The sequence below is a fragment of the Diadema antillarum genome, unplaced genomic scaffold (genome assembly GCF_040938485.1).
Source record: "Diadema antillarum isolate AM-2024a unplaced genomic scaffold, OU_Dant_1.0 seq00000484_RagTag, whole genome shotgun sequence".
Lineage (NCBI taxonomy): Eukaryota > Metazoa > Echinodermata > Echinoidea > Diadematoida > Diadematidae > Diadema > Diadema antillarum.
Genome location: NW_027271447.1, coordinates 92,384 through 117,592, shown reverse-complemented (window position 1 = coordinate 117,592; position 25,209 = coordinate 92,384). Strand labels below are relative to the sequence as shown.

Sequence of the window (25,209 nt, the reverse complement as noted above, 5' to 3'; positions counted from 1 at the left end):
GCCCATTTTGGGATACAATTAACTTTCATCCAAAATGTCTCCCCCACCCCCATCCTCAAAATGAATTGACGTCCCTGTTCCCATAAACTGGGCCCCTTTACTTTTAAAAATGTAGTGCTGGCCCTGTACATTGTACGACATATAGTTTTACCTTTGGGCCTCAATGCCCATGCTCTGTTGGGTAGCTTTAGATGCTCAGCATTTACATTCAGTCACACTCATTATTATACCCGTTTTGGGCAAGCAAATTTCAAGTAATGTCTGTTGAGTGAGACTTTGAAAATTGTTGAATTAACAGAAAAGTGATCTCACATGTTGTACAGTGTACATGTAGGCTCATCATTCATTGTAATTCAGAAAATAAGGTGATAGCACTATAGTAATCACTTTCATACAGAGCAGTGTCATGTACTGGTACTGTAAAAGTGGTTTCTTTCGCGTACAGAAACTTGCGGTTTCCATCGGTGCGGACTTTTTCGTGTGTGTTTAAATTCGCGGTCGGTAATGATAGCGTTGTACAAGCGACGAGTTTAAAACATATTTTATTTCGTGAGTTTACGCAAGAACTCACAGTGAGAGCCCGCTCAACGCGCGCGCAGTCATATCGCTTCTTCGCACGTTTTGCACGAGGGGCTAAGTTCCCTCATCGCAGTCTAAATCCAGTTTTATTCGTCCTTTTAACTGTGCATCGTCGCAATATCTTATCATATTGTGGATTGTTATTATTTATAGCTCAGTTAGAGCTGACTTTGCTTCGGAAGTGGATTTTTATTCACGAGATATCGCGGGATGGAAATTCCGCTTTCCGCTCCCCCACAGCATACAGCTAAGCCTGTCGTGGGTGGCACCACTAGTACGAGCGCCCTACATACAGCTAAGTCTGTCGTGGCGATGGTGACTACAGCCGTGCATCATGAACCCAAGTGTTCGCCGGCTAGTATTAAGGCTCCAACAAAGAAAGAAGGGAATGGGAAAACCCTTAAAAAACCCACCAAACCAGGCCTAAGTAAGAAGGCAGCTCCCCCTAAAGAGAAGACGGACGCGGAGGTGCTTTCCCGCCTTTCTAAACTCGAATCCATGTTTGAAAAGGTCATGGAAATACTGCCGTCTCAGCCTACTCGTATCCAACAACAGCAATTACGTGCCGGCCATGTTGGCACGGCTTGTACCGCAGAAAACCACGGCGGTGTGCCGTTTGGGGGCATGGATGTGTGTGCTACAGACGATAGTACGCAAGCACGCGGTACGCTGCACGACGACCACGGCGGCAGCAGCTACAGTGGGGATGAATGCGATTTCCCTGCGGCGGCAGCGGGTTACGCACCCGCAGAGCTCACGGGGCGGCCAGTACAAGTGCCATCCTTTGCTGCAAAATTTGCGGTCTCCGCCTGTGTGGGCGACCCTATCAATGACGAATTGGCAAATTCTACAAATTATCTCATCTCCCATTGTCTGGAGGAAAAATCTATGGAAGAGTCAGCGGCAAACTACCCAGCACCGAGCAATTGCCCCAACTTACTAGTCCCTAAAGTCAATCCAGTGATTTGGGATAATGTGACACAGACTACGCGCAGCAGAGACGTTAAGCTGCAGAGAGTACAGAAATCTCTTACCCGCGGGCTGTGTGCGTTCCTACAAACTCTTCCTACTGACTTGAACGAGGCGCAACAGGACGCACTCGCTTTACTCTGTAATGCCAATTACGAGATGAATTGCCTGAGAAAGGAGCTGATCAAGCCCGATATGAACGCTGCTTACGCACATCTGTGCAAGCCTACTACGCCCGTGACCGCGTTTCTATTCGGTGATGACTTGGGACAACGTGTAAAAGATCTCAAGGAGGAGAATAGGGCTGCCTTTAGTGTGGTTAAAGGCCAGGCTAAGAGATCTACTCATCAGCCGTACCACCCATACAAGCGCGCGGCCAGCGGTGGATTCAGCCGGAAGCAATATCGGAACGCAGGCTGGCTCGCAGCTGGCGATACATCCAGGCCTTTTTTAGGCCAGCAGCAGCGGGGATTCAGACATTCAGCCCCGCACACGCAGACTCGCCCACCTCCAGCTCATGCGCACAACCGGGGGCAGAGCTACTCGACAGCAACCCCAGCCAAGCCAAACACTGTGTCACGGAGAAAGTAACTGCACTACCCAAGGAGGTAAGTTGCAGGCCTAGCTCTTGTTGTGGAAATACACAATCTACTCACACTGTACAGTCAGTTTTTGACATTGAACATGTAGATGTTCCATTAGACCTGCCCGTTGGGGGTCGATTGAGGCATTTTAGCAAACAGTGGAATCATATTACCACTGATCCTTTCATACTTGATGCAATTTGCGGTTACAAACTTGAATTTCAAGAGGCGTGTAGCCCACCTCATAGAGGTAAACCGCCTTACCACTACAGAGTGGGTAATGCTGAGGAGAGCAAGATTGACATTGAAATTCGAAAACTGGCCGAGAAAGGCGTAATCGAAGAATGCCAGCATGTGGCTGGAGAATTTGTGTCCAATATCTTTACACGCCCAAAGAAAAATGGGGACATACGCCTAATATTAGATTTATCGGACCTCAATGACAGTCTGAATGTACAGCATTTCAAAATGGATAACATCCATACGGCTACAACCCTAATTTCCCCTGGTTGTTACCTTGCCTCAATCGACCTTCGAGATGCCTACTACTCTGTCCCTGTTCACCCCTCATATCGCAAGTATTTGAGATTTGTCTGGCACGAGAAATGTTGGCAATTTAAGGTACTCCCCAATGGCCTTAGTACAGCGCCTAGGCTCTTCACAAAGCTTATGAAGCCGGTGTTCGCAAAGCTGCGACAGGCAGGCCACCTGGTTGTGGGGTATTTAGATGACACTCTCATAATCGGTGAAACTGAATCACAAGCACTAGAAGCGGTGCAAGCAACCACAAAACTGCTCTCTGACCTTGGTTTTGTCATTCATTCAGAGAAATCTATCCTAGAGCCTCAGCAACGGCTCCAATTTTTGGGGTTTATCTTGGATTCGGAAAGCATGACTATAACGCTCCCGCATGAGAAATGTCAAAATATCAGGGCAGTATGTGCGGAATTGCTAGGGAAACAAAACCCTACTATCAGGCAGGTGGCGCAGGTCATTGGGAAACTGATTGCTACTTTCCCTGCTATTCAATATGGCCCCCTCTTCTATCGTAACCTAGAAAGAGACAAAATTCTTGCACTAAAATCAAGCAAAGGGCATTTTGATAGACCTATGAATTTGTCTGAAGCTTCTAAACAGGAGTTAATGTGGTGGTTCAATAACATTCACTGCCAGTCGGCACCAATTAGTCGAGATCGGCCAGCTTTAGAGCTACGTACTGACGCCAGTGGGCAAGGATGGGGTGCCACTGATTTAAGCAGTGAAACTGGCGGTAGATGGGATGATCAGGAGATAGTGCATGCTCAAAACAATGAAATCAACTATCTTGAAATCTTAGCTGCAGGGCTTGGTTTGAAGTCATTTTGCGGCCACCTGCATGATACACATGTGCTCATTAGAACTGACAACACAACAGCTGTAGCCTACCTGAACAATATGGGAGGCATTAAATCTCGAGCCTGCGACAGGGCAGCACGAGACATTTGGGTTTGGTGTAAGGAAAGGAATATCTGGATCACAGCAGCCTATTTACCAGGTCGTGACAATACAGAAGCAGACAGGAGATCTCGTCATTTTAATGACAGAACAGAATGGATGCTGAATAAGAAAGTTTTTACTGATATCACTAAGAAATGTGGTACTCCCCAAATTGATCTTTTCGCGTCCAGACTCAATAAGCAGCTGCCTGCGTACGTTACGTGGCTGCCTGACCCAGATGCGGTTTCTGTGGATGCATTCACTCTGAATTGGGGTGATCTGTATTTCTACGCATTCCCCCCTTTCTGCCTCATCCCCAAATGTCTCCAAAAAATAGAAAACGACAAGGCACATGGTCTCTTGATTGTCCCAAACTGGCCTACGCAAGCGTGGTTTCCTCGCATGAGGAGAATGCTTAAAGATGAACCACTCTTAATTCCTAGACACAGGAATTTGATTACGCAACCAGTATCTGGGGAACCGCACCCTTTACACGCTTGCCTTGATCTGTTATGTTGCAGGTTTTGAAGCTGCCGTTCGAGAACTCTGGCATGAGCAGCAGAACGGTGGACATCTTGGCAGCATCTTGGAGGGCATCAACCCAAAGACAATATTGTACATATATAAGGAAATGGAGAAAGTTTTGTACACTTAAGAAGGAAAGTCACCTTCATGCCAAGATTAATTTTGTTTTGGAGTTTTTTACACACATGTTTTATGAAGAGAACTTGAGCTATTCAGCTATTAACTCAGCACGGAGTGCACTTGCTACCTTTCTAGTGTTAGAGGATGAACAATTTACTGTCAGCACTCATCCGCTTCTCTCTCGTTTTATGAGAGGTGTGTTCCAGCTCAGGCCCCCAAGGCCGCGGTATTCGGAAATTTGGGACGTGAATATTGTTTTTAGATACGGTATTTGAGAAGTCTAGCTCCCGCTAACTCGCTTAGCTTGAAGCAATTAACGATGAAGCTGTGCATGTTACTGGCCTTGATATCCACCCAGAGGGTACAGACTTTGCATTGCCTGAATCTAGACAGCATGATTCTCAAACAATCTATGGTGTCATTCAAAGTTAATGAACATCTTAAGCAGTCTAGACCTGGGAATTTTGGATTGGACGTACTTTTGAAAGCGTACCCCCCAGACAGACGTTTGTGTGTAGTTACATACATTAAGGCCTACCTTCGGAGAACCAAAGAGATCCGAGGAGAGGAAAGTCATCTCTTCATTAGTTTTCGCAAGCCTTTCAAGAGAGTAACGGCACAGACAATTTCTCGATGGATCAAAGAAATCATGACTGGCGCTGGCATTGACACCACAATGTTCAGTGCACATTCAACCCGAGCAGCATCTAGCTCAGCAGCAAACAGGGCGGATGCACCTATTCCTCTGATCCTCGCAAAAGCAGGCTGGTCAAAAGAACGAACATTCCGTAAATTCTACGACAAACCTCTACAAGAAGAGGGACAGTGCCTGTCACAGCTCATTGTGAGGGAATAATGGCCTCAGACCAAGGTAATTTGAGCTTACATTTTGCTTGCCATTGTGCATGCTTGAGTTTGTTCAGTTGGAACAAATGTGACTTCTGTGCTACAAAATCTCACTGTGAGTTCTTGCGTAAACTCACGAAATAAAATAGAAAGATTAAACGAGAACTTACCTGTTTGAAGTTTGATCTTTATTTTATGAGGGAGTTGGAGAAAGAATTCACAGTCCCTCCTCTCCCTTCCCATGGCATGAATACTATTACAAAATGTATAGATCAACTTCAAGTAAGTTCTCAATCTTTCCACTCTGACAGAAGTCACATCTTGTTGCTACGAAGTATGACTGCGCGCGCGTTGAGCGGGCTCTCACTGTGAATTCTTTCTCCAACTCCCTCATAAAATAAAGATCAAACTTCAAACAGGTAAGTTCTCGTTTAATCTTTCTATTCACGTGATGTCAAATTCGCGGTTCAACCTCAAAGCGCGAAAAGCGCGAAAATAAAACCACCGCGAAAGAAACCACTTTTACAGTACATCATCTGAAACAAAAACCATTTGATTTCCACTTAAGTATTTTCATACTGCTTGAAACAAAGTCAAAAAGATATAAAAGAGAAACACATCAGTTTTTTATTTCCATATTTTTAGATGTGATATATTTTCTTTCATCTCGACAGCTGGATGCGGTATTTTACAATGAACCTCTGAAGAAGGAAACCCTCCTGGCACTGTTGAAGCGCTATGCCAGGGACAAGAAAGTGGACATGTTTGGGAGGGCACTCTCTGGGCTTCTGGACACACCCACAGAGCGGAAGCTGTTTGAAGACATCAGGTAAGCGATGATATTTTTGGCCTCATTCCACAAAAATTTGGAGGGGGAGGGGGGTGAGGAATATCACTTGTGTTCAAACTGTCAACAGCTGTTACATTGCATCCTTTCTTTGTCATTCCGATATTATTCCGATATATCTTTTGTAGTCTCCATTTGTCCATTACTCTACTTTCTTTAGATTAAAATTTCTTCCAAATCTTTAAAGAAAATGCATTTATTTATGATTCATAAGTAACCGCTTTTCCTGTGTTGTTGTTTTTTTTTGTGTGTGGAAATTTTGTATGCAACCTCGGCTTTCTTATACCTTCCATTTTCAGTAATTGATTCGAATACAAATTCTATTGAATGTTTAGAGTACATGTATAAAAGGGTCATAAAACTTAAAAGGGACAGAGAGGAATATTAAAGAGAGAGTGAACTACCTTTTCCATGCATTTGGCACATTTACATCTACAGCTAAAGGTGATAGGTTCATGAGACATAAACATGAGATATACAAAATATTAAGCTTATTGATTCACAAGGTTGTACAGCTGTATAGAAATATAAATGCTGACATAGAAATGTTATAGTTTCATGAGGCTCTATTCAGTATATTAGTCAGTGGAAAAGGTAGACTTTGATACAGTAATACTACTTTACTTTTACAATGAAATCACTTCTCAGTGATAAAGCTCTCTATGTCCATGTGGAAAGACTTTATTTCTCACTCTTTCCCTCTCAACAGACTGCTTTCTGTAGTATCCATGCCTTTCTGTACAGGGATGTCATCAATTTTGACTTTGCACTGGTCTCATTTATTTTGTCAGGATATTTGTGCCGCCGAAGCATCGTGACAGGTTTGACTTTTTGGTGACGAAAGATGAACCAGCAACAGGAAAGAGGTAAGTGTGATATCTGATATGCTTGCGTTGTTACCACAATATTTTTGCATGATGTGAACTAGGGAGGGTTGTTAAAATACAAACGTTCCCCCCCCCCCCCCAATGCATTTGTTTGTGATTTCACATATACATGTAGTCTGTTTACAATACAATGTGTGATTACAACTGATGCGTAAAACAGCATTTCATGGATGCTGCAATGATTTGTGAGTAGGTTGATACCTACAAGTATATTGCATGTATCATCTACATTGAGATTGTCTGATATTTTTGAAATGACAGGTTTTGTTTTACTGTTGGAAATATTAGATTGTTCAAGTGATACAATTTAGTTCTATGTTGATTGTTTCACTTTCTAATATGTTTGTGTACATTTTTGTTACTTCACTAATTTTGGTTGTAGAACCGATAACAAGTCATCAAATGTAGGTCAAGACCGAGGATTGCACTTTCCCTGACTTCTCCTATAGTAGAGTGAAGCTGAGAATATCATGTCAAGCTTTAGGACATGTGACTTTGTATTTAAGCATACAAATTACCCATGTAAGCATTACGATATACTCAAATAGTTTTACGCAGGGATATTTGTGCTTATAAATATTTTGTTAAAGGGATATTCAAATCTGTCTCTTGCATGTTGTGTGGATATGAAAGTTATTGGATATAGTTTGCTATTTAGCGACATGTTCACCTACCTGCCATAGACAATTAAAGACAACCAAAAGTCATTTGTAGTATCTGACTGTTGCTATCATCTTGAAACTTTACAGGATTGTCACCATCAACAGAGCAGGTGGATCATTTGGTTTTGTTCTTGCTGGAGAAAACCCTGTCATTATTGAAACCATAGACAAAGGTGAGTGAGAAAGGAACCCCTGTGGGACTAGCGGTGCAATACTGTAAGATTGATACAAACAATATGATGTAAAGGCATTTTTTTAATTCCCGTGGAAAGTCAAACAAATGTGTAGGACTTGAATCAGATTATCTTTTGCCACATTTTTGTGATTTTTATATTAATCAGTTGTAGTAAAACTCACCTTGTTAAGTGTAAAAAAAAAAAGAATAGAGGCTTAGTTGATAATTTTCCCCACAGTTCTTCATATTGCAGTGTGATACCAGGAATATTCCCAACCCAGGAATGCAACCATTCAGATTTATGCTTGCCATGAAACATTGACTTGACGAAAATTGCTTTGATGGGAATGAATTGTTACCTATAGGTGGCGCCGCAGAGAGAGCCGGCCTGAGGACGGGTGATCGCATCCTGCGACTCAACGGCCTGAACGTGAAGAAGAAGTCACATGACGAGCTGGTGGAACTCCTGAAGGGGAGTGGCTCCACCCCGACGCTGGTGGTAGAGACCGGTCCTGTGGTAGCATCCTCCGGTGAGTGTTGCACGTGATTAAAAGCAAAGCAAAACAAAACAAAGTGAAATGAAACAATGGAGTGATGACAGGGATCTGTCATAATGCTGGAATTGCCATTCAGTGTTTAAGTACAACACCATGGACAATCTGGACATTACATCATTTTTGCAGCATGTACTGTTTGAAGCCCTTCCTCCCCCCCCCCAAAAAAAAAACAAAAAAACAAAGCAAAACAAAACAAAACAAAACACAATTGCAGGGAGAGGAATGTTAAGAATGGGAGGACATGAAAGGAAAAGAATAGATGGGAGAAAAGAAATAGAAGGTAGAAAGGTAGAACAGGAAAGAATGAATGTTTCTGAGCAAGAGAAAAAGAAAAACATGTGCACTAATGAACGAATTCAGATGTTGCTCTTTGATCCCCCACCCCTTCCCCTTTTTGCAACTGTCAACCTGTTCAACAAGGGTCTTTCCTTTACTTTAAACTTTCAAGATGATGGCTCAATTCTAAGCTGTACAAATTTTGCCTCTCACATTTGGTAAGGAAAAAGATACTGATTACAACGTATTTCCGAGTGAAAAGTATACACTTATGTCTCAGTAGCAAATTGGATAGCCGCCTCCTGTTGTTTTGACAGCAAAGTTATGGCACAATAGGGTGTAATTAGATTAGAGGCAACAGCTGTTTAGACAAAACACAGTCTGAAAGCCACCCCTTTTCCTTGGTAGAGCATCTTGGCATAATCTATTAAGCATTCATGTTATCATCATTGAGACGTTTATGCCAGAATTCCAAAGCCCACTCAGTTAACTGACAATATTTTAGAGGGCTGCAGCCGTCTGGGACGTGCTGCTCAAAAGCTGTGCTGTCTATCATTATGCTAATTGTAGGTCGGCTTCATATTCTATGATGGCTTTATCCTTGGTTGCAATTTTTGCAGTTGAGTGGTTGTGAGAATTTAGGAACAGACAGGCGCAAATCAACCAGTTGGCCAACACACACATGCAGACATGTGATTCCATATGACATTTATTTTCTGTGATAAACTATAATCATTCAGATGAGACTGTTAAGCTTATTTTAAATGCTTGATCACATTTACTCTCTCTAAACCTTGCTGGATGCAGTGTTACTGTATACTCAGGAGTCAACAATTTATGTAGGTCTACCGTATTTCTAAAAAGTTTACCCCTTGATGGCCTGTTGGACAGCTAAAATTAAAAAACAAATTATTTTGTTTCCTTTTATTCGAGGCTTTTACATATCTTTTTCATGCCACCAACATTTCTTATTTTAGTGGCCCAAACAGGTCACAAGAGAAACAGTTTAATGTCAAGCTCTGGTGTAGGTGATAAAAGTCACAGTGCTTTTATTTATGCGAATACTGTATGAGCTGAAATTTTCGCGGTGGTTTTAATTTCGCGAATTTCGCGAAGCGCCTTTGAACCGCGAAAATAAGAACGCGCGAATAAGTAAGTTCAGTTAGACCCTCGCAACCGCAAAATTGATAACACGTGAAAATGTCCTCCAAGTAGCAATTTGCGAAAATATCTGAACGCGAAAATTTTAGCTCGTACAGTAGCAAGTTGACCAATATTCAAAAAATACCAATGCTTCCAAGGCGGGAAATCGCTATTTTTTGTCTTGAAAGAGGGTAATTATCTCTCACATTCTGTCAAAGTGGTTTTCAATTGCAAATTTTACAATGTGCAAAATTGCTGTACTAGTCCAAATTTTTGAGATGTTGAATACAAAAGTGCAAACTAGGGAACATATATATTGCAAATGCAGTATACAGTCTGTATATTTCCTTTCATATGTAAGAATGAGATGAAGATACATATCTACAGAACTCCTCAAGAACCGATGTGCTATCACTCTATTTCAGTATTCTGATAGACAAAGCGAAACATTAAAGTTTGTTTTTTGTTTATGTTTGTCGCAATAAACATTGAAATTCACTTTCATTTGAAATCTCTTTCTTCCCCTCTGTATTTACTCTCAAAACCATCTACATTGTAATGCCTTCCATCATGATTTAAAAGGTCTGTGGGGAACAGTATGTGCATTCAAGTGTGACATTTGATTCTAGGAGTGTAGAATAGCCTGTGGTGTCTGACTTGTCATAAATTTCGCCTCAGAGTTTGCATCATTTATTTCATGGAAGTGTGTCACATTGCTAATATCGGTTGCTAATGTGAAAGGATTGTCATATCTGTGGATATGTGTACGTCATTGACACATGCCACATGAATACGACAAATAGATAAATGAGCATCCATATAAAAACACATCTTGCACCTCATGGTTAGCGTGGTAGCAGTAATGTAAATGTAACATCAATTTATTAGCAACATGGTAATGTAATTGTCATACCTTATGCCCACTGATATTGCAGTTTGCATGAAGAAGAATCAATTAACATTTCTGCAGATGCGAGGCACCATGCAGCTGCTAATGAAATCACTCAATTTCTAAATTGCTTCTGCATCGTCATATATTCATGCTGTCAAACAGATGGTGTGTTTGTTATGGCAGAGTTGGTAGCTTAATGCATTTGAGGACAATTTGATGTGCTTACCAACTCCACTGCATTCTAATTGCTGCAGGCACATCTGTGGCAAGCGCAAGCGTGGTGTCGAGCGCGGCGAGCACAACGCTGCAGAGTGATGTCACGTCGGTGGCGGGGTGGTGGTCGGAGTCTGGAACGAGTCGGGCGACGACCACGGCCTACGATGGGGAGAGTGTGGCGGGTCTAAAGTCTCTGGGCAAAATGGACCTGTACTCTCTAGGACGAACCTTCAAGGAAATGGTAGGATGATCTACATTACAAGCACATGAAGAAAATAATATGTACAATAGAATCAAACCTTACATTAATAACAGGATAAACCTCTTGTACAAAATGCAAGGACATTGTCTCATATTCTAAAAAGGTAAAATGTACTTGTAACCACACACATCAGTAAATGTTGTATTATTCATACCAAATGTCAAATTTTTTATTCATTGGTGAGAGAGCAGATGTACTTTCCTTCATAAATTGCATCTCTTGTGAATCATAGAGCTACATTTCTATCAAAAACATGAGGTCATGTTTTTTAATAGTTATAAGATATTTTAATCAATGATGTAAAGGGCAGAAGTGTGAGAATTGTAGCAAAAAGATATGCCACAGTGTTATATACAACATGATACATGTAGTTGAATAAGACAGAGCTTAAAATCAATCACACATTTTTGTGTGAGTAGCAGACATTTTGACATCAGATGATATCATGCTGTAATCATTTTATAAAACAAATAATGCACATAATGGAACGATAGTGCAATTGGGAGATAAAGGGAATTATCTAGTGCTTTAATCAACTGATAGAGATTCAAAGAGGCACTTGCCATGTGTGTGTCCCATTATCAGCACAGTTATCTTGCCTTCGAGAATGATTTCTTCTTCATACCTTCTCTCACTCCTCCATCAGATGGAGCACCATCTTACGTCTGAGGAGAGAAAGGTTATCAAGAAGTGTCTCCGTGACTACCATCACACCAGGTGAGTGCAGACGATATTCTGTGGTATGTACGGTTGTAGTCCCATCTTCGTGTGATGTAAAGGGCAAAAGCGTGAGAATTTTAGCAAAGGATATGCCACATTGTTAAGTTAGACAAGCATACAAAACATGATAGTTGAATAGGATAGAGCCTACAATCAAGTTAGAGAGAACTTATGACTGTTCGCTCATTTTTGTGTGTGTAGCAGACAAGGAAAAATAGAATGGCACATTTTTGCCAGTCACCATTAAATTGGACTACTTTTCTTTTGTTGTTCATATTTGCCTCCTATCGTAAGCGTTTAAATTGTCACCATGTTGATATTGTATAATTTCATCATGATTACATCACTTTTCCAGTTATTCCAGGATTTATAGGAAATCACACCAACATTGCACACATGGTTATTATCACTTGTGTGTTGAGTCTAGAGATTCATACTTTTAACAGCTTCAGGAAATTTTAGGTTTTTGTGTTTGAAGCTTTTGAATCCTGTAGTGTTGTACAGCAAGTATATCTGTAGCAGTGCTTAGAAAATTCATTTGAAGATTATGAGTTGTCATTATCATGGTTTCTCAGAAGTAGACTGGAGATGTTCTCATGCTTGTGATATGGCTAGATCCTATCAAAATTGTGTGCATTTTATGAACTTTAAGATGGTTGTCATTTTAGTGAATCAAAGTCATCCTTTGTCATTAACATCATCCTTTGTTCTCTCCTGTATAAAGGAATTTGGATGCTCTGATTGTTGAAATCTTCCCGATCCTTGACACCAATGCCAAGCGAACCATTTGGCCCTACATCATCCACATCCTGCCCGACGACCAGCAGGAGCGGTGCAAGAAGAAGGTCATCTATCTCATCGACAGACATGCCGCAGGTAGAGATGATGATGATGATGATGATGATGATGATGAGATGAGAATTATGGATGGTTGTATTGCCAATGATCATGATGGTGATGAGGGTAAGATCAATGGTCATGACGATGAAAATGATGATGATGATGATGAAGATGATGATGATGATAATGATGATGATGATGATGATAATGATGATGATGATGATGATGGTGGTGATGATGATGATGATGATGTTGATGATACTGATGATAGTGCTGATAATGATGATGAAGATGATGATAGTAATGGTCGTGATGATGATGGCAATGATTCTGATGATGATGTTGGTGATGATACCGATGAACATAATGATAGTGATAATGAGAAGGTTGATGTTAATGATGATGATGATAGTGTTGATGCTGTTGGTGATTTAATATTGATGGTATCAGTGATGGTGATAATTCATGATGGTTCGCTTTATTGAGAAAGGTGATGTCATTGTTATGATCATAGTGGAATCAGTGCTTCTGTGTGCAGCTCACTAGATCGTTTATGAAGCATGATGTATATTGTAGATAATATGTGACCCGTTTGCTCACAGATGCTGTTTATAAGCCCAAGAATAGCCTGCTTCACCCCGACGAGGAGACGTCACGCCGGGCCAGGTCCCGCAACCACAACCGTGCTGCCAGCTACGACATCACGCCTTCCTACGGTGACGTTGTCTTCGGCGCTCCCGGGGAGTTTGAGCCAGGTGAGCTGTGATGAAGTGTGCATACGTCAAATGTGTGTGTATGTGTGTATAAAATGTATGTTTGTGTCAATGTGCATTTTCTTCATTGTGTGTCCATTTAGTTCCCACTGCTGCTCGCCCTGCTCTATGAAGAAAAACATGACAGCCAGCTAACAGCCATACCATAGGTGATGTGAGAGAAAGGCACATAGAATAGAACATAGCTGAGATACTCGATTATAGATATTGAGTCAATGGCCTTGAAATTGATTACACACAAAAAGACACACAATCATACATGATTGAGTAGTAGAGGTGAATTGCATGCAGTTGTGTCCTTATGCTGATAAACTGAACCTCAGTGCATCAAGTTTTGTTGTAGTGGCTCAGTGTGGGTGTGCACATACAAAACTGAGTCAAAATCACAACACTGCATTGCAGTTCATTTTGTGTCGTCCAAGTGGTTTGTGAAAGTTACAGTCACAGGCATTTTGCCTCGATGATAAGAGTCATTAGAGCTAGCTGTTTATTTCTTGGTACTACACACCCTGGTTTGTGTAGCAAGTAGAAATTTTAGCTTTTGCTGAATTATGAAACCTTCTTTATACCAAGCCAATGAGCTCTGTAGGTTCATGAAAACTGCCTTGATATGCTGTGGAAAGAAAAGCGTAGATGCAGAACAACTTAAAGTTGGAATAGCAGGCTTTTTTATTGTCTTCTTTGAGAATCAAAAAGTTCAGGAAAAAATGGAAAGACCCACCAAAGTAAATAGTTATATCATGGAAATGATCATCTTGACATTGTGAATATGTTTTGAAGCTATACCTATAATCTGACTGCCTGGAATTAGAAAAATGTCTTAATGTGTTAATTGTAATGACTTAGTCATCACTAGAGATAAATTAATATACTAGTTTTTGTCAGATTGAACATAGGAGAAAGATATGTTGGCATGGTGCGACGGAACTCTATGAAAAGTATGGTTATAAAATAAGTGCAACCATGAGAAAATCAGGGAGAGGCATTGTAGAAATTTAAGTTGCCTTTTTTATACTTTATGAATACAATAATTTCAGTGGAGCAGTACAAGTTTAGTCCATTGTCATTCATTACAAGGTGTACAGTTGTGTTTGTACTATGTGTTGCATATACAGTTGTACATTGTATGTATACTGTACATGTACAATATTTACGGTGTACATTCATAGTATTCTGATCATGTAACAATTTGAGCTGTATGATAAATGTCATGTTCATGTAGGTTCATGTAGGTGTTCATGTGCTTCATGTAGGTTAGAACCAATCGCTGTATATATTTACAAATAACGAGTTGCAAGAGTAAGCATTCTCAGTACGTTGTGTTGACCAGACATGATTTGCTATACAGTTAATTATTCCACCACCCATTGTACAGTAGGCACCACGTAACATCTGAATGCATGCGCATGACCTCTTGTAGACTTCAGCACCTCACAGTTGCGTGCACGATGTTTGCTTGTTGTGCTTCCTGGTTTGACCCTCTTATTTTGCTGCTTTCTTTTTCTATTTGTCTTTTTTCTTCTTTGTTTTTCTCTCTCTCTCCCTCTTTCTTTGTCTCCTATCCAACTTTGTTTTCTGTGATTCTGCCGTTTTGCATGCGTGTCCATCTTGGCTTGCTTTGGAATACAATTAAAAAAAAAACCCACCCAAAAACAAACCAAAATAAACCCACCCCCACCGAACTCGATCCATCCCGTCCCATTCCGAATACCCCAAACTAGGAGAGGCAGCGTACATGTTTCAGCAGGAGCGAAGGCGGAGGATGCGTCGGCACCGCTCCCTGGGCAACCTGGACTGTGAGTATCCCTCCTGAAGTTTTGGGGCGAGTTAGTAGAAGGTGTATAAGTTAATGGTTTTCACTATAAAAGTTGCTATTATTTGTCCTTTTTTTTTTCATTATTGCACTAGAGGGTCTGCTTGCTCCGCTGTCCATATTATTATCATGATTTTTTGATTTTTTTTGCCTTCATATCCTGACAGTTAGTTTCAAGACAAAGTTAGTCAGAAAGGCCCGATTCATAATACTTCTATATTCATTTGCCATATTGAACAACAACAACAGTAGCAGCAGCAAAAACAACTACAACAATGACAACAACAACAACAACAACAACAACAACAACAACAACAACAACAACAACAACAACAACAACAACAACAACAACAACAACAACAACAACAACAACAACAACAACAACAGCAACAACAACCAAATGAACAATCATTTTCAATTGCTGCCATCCCAGCGTGTCGGTAGTTTTAAGATGGGTATCCATGATATGAAACATGATGTCATGCTTTCAAGTCTTGGGTCTTTCTTTTTTCTTTTTTTCTTTTTTTACCAGAATATCCTGAGAAGTACAATCGTGTCCTCCAAATTCAATACAGCAAAGTATCCAAGATAATAGAGTTTAAAAAGCAAACTCAAGTACAACGTATGCCCTCCACATGGTGAAACTTTAGGGTTTTTTTTTCACAGAATGTGGTAGCTGGTAGTTCTCAGACTCGTATGGAATTTTGCTGAGTTTAAGTTGACTTTTTTTTTTTTGCATAGATGAGAAAATTTTAACAGACCACAGAGAGTAGATGAAGCTTTTGTCATCCTGTCAAATCCTTAAAGCATTAACATTCATGATTAAGACAAAGTAATTTTAAGTATAATGTCGATATTCATAACTAAAGTCCATTTTCCTTTTGCATACCCTTGCTTCATAAAATTTGTTTACAGTTGTGTACAAAGATACCAAAAATTTCAGCATACCCTGTTACAGATTTCATGCCAGTAGGCTTAGAATAAATCAGTAGTATCTGTATAATACAAGTTTCCATGCATACCCGCATTGCATGTTTCCTCCACCCCCTGTAGTTGATTTCTGAACTCCAGCTAAATGTGACCATTTTTTGGAAGGCTTTTGTAAGATGATTGTGCCATAAGTTCATTATGTTGACATGATGTTCCTAAACTTAAAGATTAGCTTGAAGATTCAATCTTTGAGGGTTAGCTTGTACTTTAATCCCATGTAGATGGACTTGAAAGTTATAGCAACCTTAAAGATCAGTCGATGATTAAAACCACAAGCCATTATAAGGTTTATGCTCTATCCAAGAGCCACGGAGGGTTCCCTACTTGTTGATTTGTGCTGTGTAGACACCATAATCAACAAACTTGTAGGTTAGGGTAACCTCTCTGTGAAGCCTATTACCCCACAGCTTTTAGGTCAACCTCCAGTGCCTGTTGTACACTACGGTATCATTGCACATTATCGGGTTTATTGCTCGTGCTGTTTATTTGTATTTCTTCAGGTCCTTTGGTTTAATCATAGAGTGGGACTGTCACTTGAAGATTCAGTCTTTAAAGGACAAGTTCACCTTCATAAACATAACGATTGAGAGAATGCAACAATATTAGTAGAACACATCAGTGAAAGTTTGAGGAAAATTGGACAATCGATGCAAAAGTTATGAATTTTTAAAATTTTTGTTTTGGAACCGCTGGATGAGGAGACTACTACAGCTTGTGAGTCATATGCGTACAACAGTATAAAGAAAATATAAAGAAAATTCAACATATTTTCACTTTTTTCGCATAATAAAAGAGCACTTGACTTGCCTCTTTCTAAAGGCAGGGGGAATAATATTACCCATAACATTTGTCAGTAACGAGTCGGGGGAATGTGTACTTTTTTCATAAGATGAAATTTTGTGAAATTCTCTTTATATTTTCCTTATATTGTTGTACGCATGTGACATCTAAGTTTTTCACACACTGCAGTAGTCTTCTCATCCAGCGGTTACTGCACAAAAACTTCAAAAATTCATAACTTTTGAACGGATTGTCCGATTTTCCTCAAACTTTCAATGATGTGTTCTACTAATATTGCTACATTCTCTCAATCCTTATGTTTATGAAGGTGAACTTGTCCTTTAAGATTAGGCTTCCATGTGGACGTGCATTGTATTTTAAAACTCCAAGCTAATCAAAGTTTGAAGCTTTGAAGATTTCAAGCGTAGTGTGAACACAACTATAATTTGATGAATGTGCAATCTGCTTGATGGAAATGCAATCTCTCTGATTAGATTCTGGAGAGCCAAAGTTGATCAGCAAACGCTACACAGATGGATCTTTTCCACCTGCTATGGTCAGCTCAGGTACGAACAATATCCTTGGCATTCTAACCACTTTCCAGAAATGACAGAATGTCAAATGTCAACACATAATTTTTTAACAAAATCATTATACTAATTATACATGACCTTGTGTGCTGATACCATGAAGGAAAAAAAAAGAAATAGAAGCATAAGCACTAATATCATCATCTGTTCATCATTACTGGTATTTAATTCATGCCCTGTTGTTCTGTGGAAGTACAGCCATTAGAGAGAAAAGTTGCAATGCAGACCTTGCCAATGTTGTAAAACATAATCAGTGAATGGCCGAATTAATAAAGTGTATTGATACAGTTGGTAACATCATGCTTGATAACACTGTTTGAGAGATTAAATCAGTAATATTGACCTCAGAAACCCGCACTGTGTGACAACGATGGCCCCAAGTCACGAACACAAATCTGTACTAACACCTTTTCTTTGGTATTATCTCCTTTTTTCATAATTTCCCTGTGAGTACCTTGCAGTGTTGATGTTGAATATGCACTTCCACAAAACCCTTATGCCTCCCCCAAGTAGATTCTTTCTCAAAGATGATGATGATGGTTATTATTTTTTTTGCATGATGGTTATCACCAATTTTCTGCAGTTTGTATAACCTTTTTTTTTCACACAACTTAGCTGGAAATCACAATGTCAGCAACTCCTGTTACTTTTGGCCATTTCTGTTCTTTTTTAAACCAGCACATATTTATTGCTGTTACTCCTTGTGTAAATTGAAACAATGTATATCTCTAGTATACATACATAAGGATTTGTTGTTGTTGTTGTGCGCCCATACAATACCTATCATGCCATGCTAATTCTTTGAGATTAGCAGCATTCTGTGTTTATCAGTTGGGTAAATCAATTTGACTTCACAAAAAAAAAAAAGAATGTGTGTTGCCATCATACATTGTATCATATCATATGAGACAGGACCTTTCATTTTCTCCTTTATTCTTGTTCACTGTTTAGCTTGGACAGCACCAGTTGTTTATATCCTTCCAGGTACTAACAATGCATGCTAAAACTGACTTACATTTGTAATTCTCATTTACACAGGTTCTTGTTTTGTTTTTCATTTTTTCCTTTATTGTCATCAATCATCCTTAACTACATGTATTAGCAATCAGGGATTGTTTTTTTTTTTTCTGTATCCATTTCATGTCCGAATTCCATTTGAACACTTTTAATCATATCACATATTTGTGTTTGTTGCAGCCAAATCCATCACATTAGTTGTTTATTTTTCAGTTTGATAGTCTAATGAGTTTTCTACTACTTGTAACGCTACCGTTCTGTTCGCATTATGGTTTGGAATCCCGTGGCATTAAACATGAAACAGGTGAAAGTATCTAGTATGAAAATGCAAAATGAGCAGCAATTTATTCATGTGTAAATATTTTCCAAATAATTCTAAATAATTCCAAATGATTCCTAATATTTCAAAATTAATTGGTACACTGTGACAGTCAAGGATGAAAAAAAAGAAGAGGTAAACTAAGTAGTGAATGAGTGAGAATAACATGTCATCATCTACAACAGAGACAGCAGTACTGGCAGACAAAATGTCATTTGAAGTAGCTTTTCACTATATTTCATGCCTTTTCTTTCGAAATCTTGCCAGTATCTGTGTTTGGAAAAGTCTGTCGGGGATTGGGCCAGTCCAGTCTCATTCTGTGTCTGACTGACCAGCAGACACTCTTGGGCTTGACCTAGCAATTAAATACCGGATTGCTTCAAATTTCCATTGCATATAATATGTTGATATACTCCATCCTGCTATTCTGTAGTGTGTTGCATCATGTTTATTTTGCATACAGCACCTGGCTGCAAATTTTGTTGCTTTATATGCACTGTTGGATCAATATAGGGACTTCACAATATATTCAGGTGTGTTCTACATATCATAGTGCAAGTGTGTACAATCACTGCATACATCACATCCATTTGCCATTGTTATTTCATGTGTATATTCATCAGAATTTTCATGTGCTAGAAAACATACAGTATGCATCATGGCTTAGTGCTGGCAAGTAAGTTGCAGTGTTAACTTTCATCATCGTGAGACTTAATCTAGTGCATTTATGATTTTATCATTTTTAGATGTTGAAGTGTAGAGAGTGGCAAGAAATCAAGTCTTATAGTCTTTATAGTTGTGGCTGTGCTTTTCATTTTTCAATATCTTGCATTTGTTTATTCAAAATGTTGCATGAAATTTGAGAAGTTCAGATAGGAAAATCTTTTAACAACCCCTACCCCCCATGCCGCCCCCTTGGCTGCCAGCTTGATCCCTTATTAACCCACAACATCCCCGTTTCTGCTTTGCTCCCTCGTCTTAACATGCATCCCAATTGAAATCGGCAGCTGATGAATTCGAAGCACCGCGATTCTCCACGCGTGGTTCCGTGGACGGGTCGGTGTACAGCGAGGCAGCGGGCACCTATCCGCGGAGAATGCGGCACCGCAGCCAGCCGGACCTCACCCACGACAGCTACGACACTGACGACGATTCTGACATATTCCCCATTCCAAGAAGAAGGGGCAGAAGATATGGTAAAGAAAATTACATATTCACAGATGTAAAAGTACTAAATAATAACTACATTTTTCCCGGCTCTCAGTGTGTAATGAATATGAAGTACATGTATATGCTAAATTATGACAATGTGCAGTTTAACTCTGCTATCTACACTTCCATGAGGTAAACATGGTCGGAAAGAAAGAATGTGTGCTAATACTTAATTAAAAAATCATTGAACTCGTTTTATTAAAAAACTGTGATAATATGTCTTATTGTGTGTGATTAAAAAATGCCTGCCACATACCAAAATAATCGTGATGCACAATTTCATAGAACAAGGTATTTTGCATACATGTGAGCAGCAAAGAAATGTAACATTAGCAAAGCTATTACAAGCCCTCTCAGTTTCCAACCTTTAATATGTTCTCATATGGCACAGTGTATGAGAGGAGTATGACAAGAGTCAAAAAAAAAAAAAAGATAAAATAAAAAAGCGTAAGTTGTCATGATTTCCTCCTATGGGGATACTTTCTAGTTGAATACTCAAAATGTCAGCCAGTGACGGTGGGCATTTAAAATGCTTCATTTCTTACGACATTAATGTTTCTCTCCTATTGACCTTGAATGATACAAGACATGAATTTTTACCTTTAATATGGTCAATCAGTTTAAAATCTGTAAAGTTTTGTTTGTAACCCACAGTTTATGATGGTTTAATGTGTAGGTGTACATTGTGTGCTAGTCCTGTTGAGGACCATTGGATCTTGAACCACACATGCGCTGCAAAATATATACCATGGTACTACTATACCATCTTTCCAAGCAAAAACTGACTAGTAAACAACCAGAAAACTTCAGTCTGTAATGCTCATCAGAAATGGGCTAATAACTTTTACAAGTTTGCTTTAATGACACTTTTAAACCGGATTTTTATAGCTCATGGTTAGTTGTTCTACCCACAACAGCACTTTGTAGTTTCAGCATTGGAAGCTGGTGTAATTACTGTTAGGCATCAAGACAAGTGCTGATACATTATTTTTGATTATCAATATGTGATTAGAGTCTATTATGTTTCACTCGTTTCCTGTAGTTTCCGAACGAAATCTTCACAAGATATACTTACCCGTCAATGAAAGAGGTAAAGATGAAGCTTAGAAATATCTGCAGTCAAGATCTGTAGCTTGTCATCTCATATACCATATATGCACCATTCGACTTCTATTGGTTCCTGTGGTATTTCCTTGCAGCTTTCTCACTATATTTTGCCAAAACTTTCCAAAATATTTTGTTTTTAATCATTTTTTTGATACACCATATTTCTCTATCATTTACCTGCCTCTCAGGCTATGGTCTACAGCTCATTTTCAATTCATCACAGTACCCATTTCTATTTTCAGACTAAGTATTCATTTAATCTGCAACTATAACTTTCAACCTTTCATCTCCTCTGCTTCTCTATTTTGGCTTTGTGTTTATTTTTCTAAAGTCTTTAAGGCCTATATTTGCCTGGAATTGTTGAATATCTTGAACAGAAATGAGTTGCCCTTTAACTGTAGACCATAGATACACCTGTAGCTTGTCTCTTGCAGTAATACATAACGTGTGTGATCATATTTTGAGGAGGTCCCAAAGCAGTACACTCTTTATTATGCAGCTGATTGACAAATTGCCCTCCATTGACGTAAATACATGTAAGCACTGAATTAATGAGTGTTTTTGTAATAGCCATGACAAAATAAATCATGGGCGTACATACAATGTACTACTAAAATACTTAACAATTCAGTGCTTATTTGTGTTGATGTAGAGCGATTTGTCAATGGGCTGCAATAAAAACAACTCAATGGAAGAATTTCATCTATTTGAACACTCTTCTTACTATGGGTTAATTGAAAATGCTTGAAATCTTATTGAATTCTATGGCAATGAGAAGTGTATGTCTCATTCAATTCATTCTTATATTTTGCAATGTGATTGCAAATATAGGTAGCAGAGTGGTCTACAATAAGTTAGACGTTTAAAGACAGTTGTAATAGTGTCTTTGAAGTTTGTAGATGTATTTGTCATAGCCACCCACACATCTTTGCAGCAGTGTTTGTAGAAATGTTCACAACTGGCTTCTGCTGGGGATGCTGGATATGCTGGATTTTCCTTGAGGGAGTAGTTGTCAATGTGTGTAGTACCTCTCAACTCCATTTTAAATGTCAACTCAGGTCTCCTTTCTATCTCTTCTTGCAATATTTGCTATTATTTAGTCTCATTTGTTTATCCTGTATATCGTTTTACTAAGAATTATGTATCTATAATCATCTGCGTCTCTATCTTTTTTGCATGTTCTGATATATATACTTTGAGTTATGTTTCTTCAATATATTTCCTTCACTTATTTCATCTTTATGTCCTGGGTCGTGGTAAAATTTTGTTATTTCTGGTCCATTTCATGTGCACCATTCTGTCATTTTGCAGGACATTCTAGAATGTTTATCGTGGAATAGAATATATCAAATTAATTCTCATGATAAGTATTGAACGGTTCATTTGAAATAGAAATAATATGGATGCAAGTGTATTTGGAAAATATACAAAAATGATGTGAATATTGGTCACAGAAAAATTATATAAACATGTGTGTCAAACTTAACCTTCTTCTCCCCCACCCCCTCCCCACCCATAAAACAATGAAAAAAGAAAGAAAGAAAAAAGAATGGGGTTGGGGGATAGGCAAACAACAACAATTCAAGGGGCGTTCAGCAATTTTCTGTGTGAAGAGCTTTAGTACCACATGATGGTAAGAAAAACATCATATATGCATGATACCTGTATGCATGAGTTGAAATCAAGTGACTGCTCATGTTTGCAAGGATAACTAAGAAATATTCCACGAGAAGTTTTAGCCAGCAACCTGAACCATGCCACTTATCCAAGTTACGGAATTGTCCTGTGAAACCAATCAATCTCATAATTCCTTATGTGTTATTCCTTCATGATGGTGATGCTTGCTTACAATGCATATATTTCTATCATTTGCATATATACATTTCTTAAATTTTATATCTGTGTCATTACTTTATCAGACGTACATGTACCTGGGTAGGTTTTGGGTTGCTACATATAGTGACAAAGCTTGAGTACTGTCTTAATTAAACAGGTTTACAGCTGTATGTAAGTATGAGTCACTGCATTGCACAACATCCTAGCGTATGCATTCACATGTTTTGTGTTTTCAAAAACACAAAATGTATCTCTTCTGTACTCAAAATGTAAATGTATTGCTGAACCTGTGTGCATTACCACTATATCATCATCTTGTATGCAAAGGTTACACAGATAAGCACTTTAGAACCAGGATTTGTTAATTCACTTCATTCATGAAGAAATGATTCTTTAACTCTCATCTACAACAGTTTTAAACAGGGTATAGTAAAAAGTTTGTGAGCCCCCAATAATCACTAATTTGTAACTCCAGCTGTAAATACAAACTATGTAATTATTAATGTAGAAAGCAGTTATGAAAGGAAATGAAATTTTCAAACAAAATACAAAACAAAACAAACACAAAACCCAAAATTTAATGTCCCATCTACTCTCCAATTGTTTCAAAGAATATACCTTGATAGTAATGTCTAGAATGGAAGAAAAAATAAATTGTTCAAGACATACAATTTTAGTAATTATATCACAAAAGTAATATTTCCTCATAATGACTAGCAACAACAAGAATCTAAAATTCTGTCATAATATTTTTGTTATATTTATTTAGATATAAGTAGCTTCAGAGATATATGGGTCTTATCTATTTCTTTTAAGTTTTGGTGTAATGGTCTATGATATTGTATCAAACAAGGGCTCTTTATTAACTGCATAACCAGTCACTTTGAGTGAATTATGGGCAACTTTACTGCCGCAGATGTTTCTATACCACATTAGAATGGTTGCCAGTATTTAGGATATCAGCCCCACAGGAGAAAGAAAGCTGTAGCTCAGCATGAGATTTTGGACACTCAGTGTGGACATTGGATGATTTACGCATTTGTTCCATGTCATTCATTTTTTTTTTTTATGAGCAAACAGTGTGCTGTGAAATTCCCTCCCTGCATCTGAATCACTCAGTGCATGAACAACAACAACAACAAAAAACCCTGCAGCTTAAAATGCCACTTGGCTAAAATCTCCTCTCCCTCATACACCTGTAACTCTCCCCTCCCTTCCCTTCTACTCCCTCCCCCCACCTGCATGGCAGATTTCGAAGAGGCTGAAGATTTTCTGCCCGACGAGCGCCTGTTCTACAGTCGGGCCTCGGCCCCGCGCTACGTGCCCCAGGGCCGCGCGGGCCGATACGGCAGCTTTCACTCCCTCCCTGCTGGCCGCAGACGATCACGCCTGTCGGATTCTTTTTTAGCGAATACGGGGGGTTTTGAGCACGGGGAAATGGGTTCTTACGTGAGGAACCCCATGGCAGGTATGTAACAGCTACTGTAGTAACGATCTTTTGGACAAGCTCCTCTAATGATGGAATGGCTCTCTGGGGAGATTCACAAATTATCAGTTCATAATTACAGTTAGTTGAGATTAACTTTTCCATCAGTTTAGATAGAAAATGATGGTTCCCCTTGTGAAAATAATCAGGTTTCGATGACACCCCCATGTTTAAAAAACGCAAAATAGTAACACAACTTCAGTTGGTTGTAGAATTTAAGGAATTCCTTCACAGTAATTCTGAATTGTGACTATATGGGGTCCACAAATAAAGTGAAATCATTCAAATTATTTTGTATGAACATACAGTCATTATGTAAATTTTATGTTCATTTCATTCGCGTAGACAACATTTGTCAGAGCTACATGTGAATACTGTCTACAATCAGCCTAGCAAGTTATGAGCACTGCGAGTGATGCTTGAATTGAGCATACCAGAGAAATATCAAGCTGTTATGTTGCTCTCAAGACTAGAGCTGAGGTTGATTTATTAAGATTTGAACAGATATTGAATGTTAGATCTGAATCTTAAATACATGATCATTCACTGATTTATGTAATTTGATGTGTGATGGATTATAGGATGACTTACTCCGGATAGACTCTTTTTTTCGATAAATTGAAATGAATAATGCTTGTTTGTGGCTGTTTCACATAACAACAAAAAGCTCGCAGAGTTACTGCACATTGTAACAAAGGTGAGTTGCAGGT

General features: G+C 39.0%; 2 protein-coding genes and 1 pseudogene across 2 annotated transcripts in view; all 3 read left to right on the top strand.

Moving 5' to 3' along the window:
* Positions 1-25,209, top strand: part of LOC139733597 (delphilin-like) — a 53,886-nt gene that overhangs the window by 12,200 nt on the left and 16,477 nt on the right. The window contains exons 3-15 of the mRNA XM_071644408.1: positions 5,774-5,928; positions 6,738-6,812; positions 7,583-7,668; positions 8,036-8,200; positions 10,793-10,995; positions 11,663-11,733; positions 12,461-12,612; positions 13,179-13,331; positions 15,071-15,145; positions 17,427-17,498; positions 19,866-20,054; positions 21,113-21,160; positions 24,263-24,481. Of these exons, the coding sequence (XP_071500509.1) occupies positions 5,774-5,928; positions 6,738-6,812; positions 7,583-7,668; positions 8,036-8,200; positions 10,793-10,995; positions 11,663-11,733; positions 12,461-12,612; positions 13,179-13,331; positions 15,071-15,145; positions 17,427-17,498; positions 19,866-20,054; positions 21,113-21,160; positions 24,263-24,481 (1,663 nt within the window). The remainder of the gene's footprint in view (positions 1-5,773; positions 5,929-6,737; positions 6,813-7,582; positions 7,669-8,035; positions 8,201-10,792; positions 10,996-11,662; positions 11,734-12,460; positions 12,613-13,178; positions 13,332-15,070; positions 15,146-17,426; positions 17,499-19,865; positions 20,055-21,112; positions 21,161-24,262; positions 24,482-25,209) is intronic.
* LOC139733622 (uncharacterized) lies at positions 790-4,254 on the top strand. The gene is made up of 2 exons (XM_071644433.1): positions 790-2,156; positions 4,130-4,254. Exon 1 carries the CDS (start codon positions 790-792, stop codon positions 2,137-2,139), a length of 1,350 nt encoding a protein of 449 aa, XP_071500534.1. The 3' UTR covers positions 2,140-2,156; positions 4,130-4,254.
* On the top strand, positions 2,564-5,513 carry LOC139733612 (uncharacterized; annotated as a pseudogene).